Below are 2,500 nucleotides of genomic sequence, written 5' to 3'. Positions count from 1 at the left end.
TGTCCTCTCCCCTGCAGTACCCCAGAGCGTCCCCCAAGGGGCAGTGTCTGTGGCGGCTCATGGAGCCGGCTCCACATGAGCGACTACAGGGACTCCAGGGCCCCCAGGTGCTCCAGGTCCTGCAGCGCTGCTCGTCTGAGGGGCCCCCAGGTCGAGGCACGTCAGGGCAGTCTGGGACCCCATTACACACCTGTCCCGACGCACACACACACACACACACACACACACACACACACACACACACATGATTATAAACAAACAAACACACACACACACACACACACACACACACACACACACACACACACACACACACACACACACGATTATAAACAAACACACACACACACACACACACACACACACACACACACATGATTATAAACAAACACACACACACACACACAAACACACACACACACACACACACACAATCTTAATTGAAGCTAACATCCTAAGTAGCAGGACCTGATCTCCTGCACAGCCAGATGCTATCTATTCATTTATTTAAGGTTTATCTAGACATGGACAGTGCACATTAATGAACATAAAAATGTTGATGCGCCAGAATTAGCCAAAATGGCTATTTTGCATCTGTTGTCCATGGGCCGATGTCAACAGGCCAGATGTGCCTAAAAGAAACTCTACACACATCATTGTACACATCTCTGCGCTGGTGTTTGTGTGGGTCTCCCTCACCGCTTTGAAGGGAACACAGCCTCCATCGCGACAGGTGAACTCAGGACAGGTGCGTGTGTTGTTCTTGTCTCCGGGCGGAACAGCAGTTGGAGGAGTCTTTTCTGTTTTGAGAGAGGACATCCATCAGTGGAGTGTAAAAATAGGTCTAATTGGTCTAATTTTTTGAAAGTGCAAACCACCATGAAGCCCTGATAAAGACTCTTCTGAGTCGAAATGCGTAGGCGTAATTGCCTCATAGCCTACTGTACATATCTTACACACAGGACAGTCACATTTTGCCTTATAACTTCTGTTGTCCGCGCACAAAGGATAGAGAGTCTATGGTTGCAACATACACTCCACAAATGGAATGCTTCAGTTACGTGCCTGGTGTAGGCTGCCTGTTATACATAAAACATTAAAACCCACTGAAGGCACTCCTGTACCAAATGACTTGAATTACTGTATGGACCCTTTCAAGAGAGTTCCATTATCAGCATCATAGTTGGCCCCACAAGACTTCCTTTTTAACATTCCATATGTTATCTTAATGCAGAGGAAGTAGATTGGGGCCCAAATAGAACATTCAAGCATTGTTTTTGTTTTTATTGTTGAAAGGGTCTATTGATGTGGTCATTAGCATAACACTGAAGTGATTTGTACAGTGTGGCTGGTGTTTCCCTCTCAGAGCTCACCACAGAGCAGCTCGTCTTCGCCGTGAGGGCAGTCGGGCGTCCCGTCACACACACGCGACGCGTTCACACACGTGTGGTTATCACAGGAGAAGCTGCCCACACAGGGAGGGATCCGCACCGAACCTGCAACAGACACAGAGTGAGAGCTCCTACGTGGTCCGAGTTTGTGTGTGTGTGTGTGTGTGTGTGTGTGTGTGTGTGTGTGTGTGTGTGTGTGTGTGTGTGTGTGTGTGTGTGTGTGTGTGTGTGTGTTTGTGTGTGTGTGTATATGTGTGTGTGTGTGAATGTGTGTATGTGTGTGTGTGTGTGTGTATGTGCGTGTGTGTGTGTGTGTGTGTGTGTGTGTGCATGTATGGTGTGTGTGTTTTGTGTATGTGTGTGTGTGTGTGTGTGTATGCATGTGAGTGTGTGTGTGTGTGTGTGTGTGTGTGTGTGTGTATGTGTGTGTGTGTGTGTGTGTGTGTGTGTGTGTGTGTGTGTGTGTGTATGTGCATGTGTGTGTGTGTGTGTGTGTGTGTGTGTGTGTGTGTGTGTGTGTGTGTGTGTGTGTGTGTGTATATGTATGCATAGTGCATGTGTGTGTGTGTGTGTGTGTGTCCATCCTCACCACACGTGCCCACGCTCTCATCCGAGCCGTCTCTGCAGTGCTCCTCCCCGTCACACAGCTGCTGGTAGAGGATGCACTGGTCACCGCTCTGACACGGGTACTGACCCGGCGGGCACCTTTTAGGGCACTGCTGCTCATCGCTGCCGTCCAGGCAGTCCGTCTCCCCATCACATCGCCACGCCAGTGGGGTACACTGCCCGTTGGAGCAGCGGAACTCATGCCGCCCACAACCTACTCACAGGAAGAAGAGGGGCTGATGGATATAGTAGTATTTGTAGAGTCCAGAATGCACAGTATTCACAATAAGTATGGCTTCCTCATGCTGATGTAATCAAAAATGAACTGCTGAACACTGTGTCTCTGTCTATGACCCTATGAATAGACATCCCTAAATTAAACACTAGAATTGACCTTAGAGAGGAGAAACCTTTACCATTATACAGATCTATTGATTACATGTAGCTAAGGATGAGACTGGATGTCTGGGAGACTGGCTTCTGGGTGTTTGTTCAGTTTGATT

The 2,500-nt window shown here is 48.4% G+C and overlaps 1 protein-coding gene across 1 annotated transcript in view; it reads right to left on the bottom strand.

The window, feature by feature from the left end:
- sspo (SCO-spondin) overlaps positions 1-2,500 on the bottom strand; it is a 114,441-nt gene that overhangs the window by 84,336 nt on the left and 27,605 nt on the right. The window contains 4 exon segments of the mRNA XM_048266994.1: positions 1-190; positions 700-800; positions 1,374-1,496; positions 1,981-2,211. The exon segment at positions 1-190 is cut by the window's left edge and continues 36 nt beyond it. Of these exon segments, the coding sequence (XP_048122951.1) occupies positions 1-190; positions 700-800; positions 1,374-1,496; positions 1,981-2,211 (645 nt within the window).

The sequence above is a fragment of the Alosa alosa genome, chromosome 16 (assembly GCF_017589495.1).
Source record: "Alosa alosa isolate M-15738 ecotype Scorff River chromosome 16, AALO_Geno_1.1, whole genome shotgun sequence".
Classification (NCBI taxonomy): Eukaryota; Metazoa; Chordata; class Actinopteri; order Clupeiformes; family Clupeidae; genus Alosa; species Alosa alosa.
The sequence above is the reverse complement of the archived record's forward strand: the minus strand, read 5'-3'. Positions and strand labels throughout refer to the sequence as shown.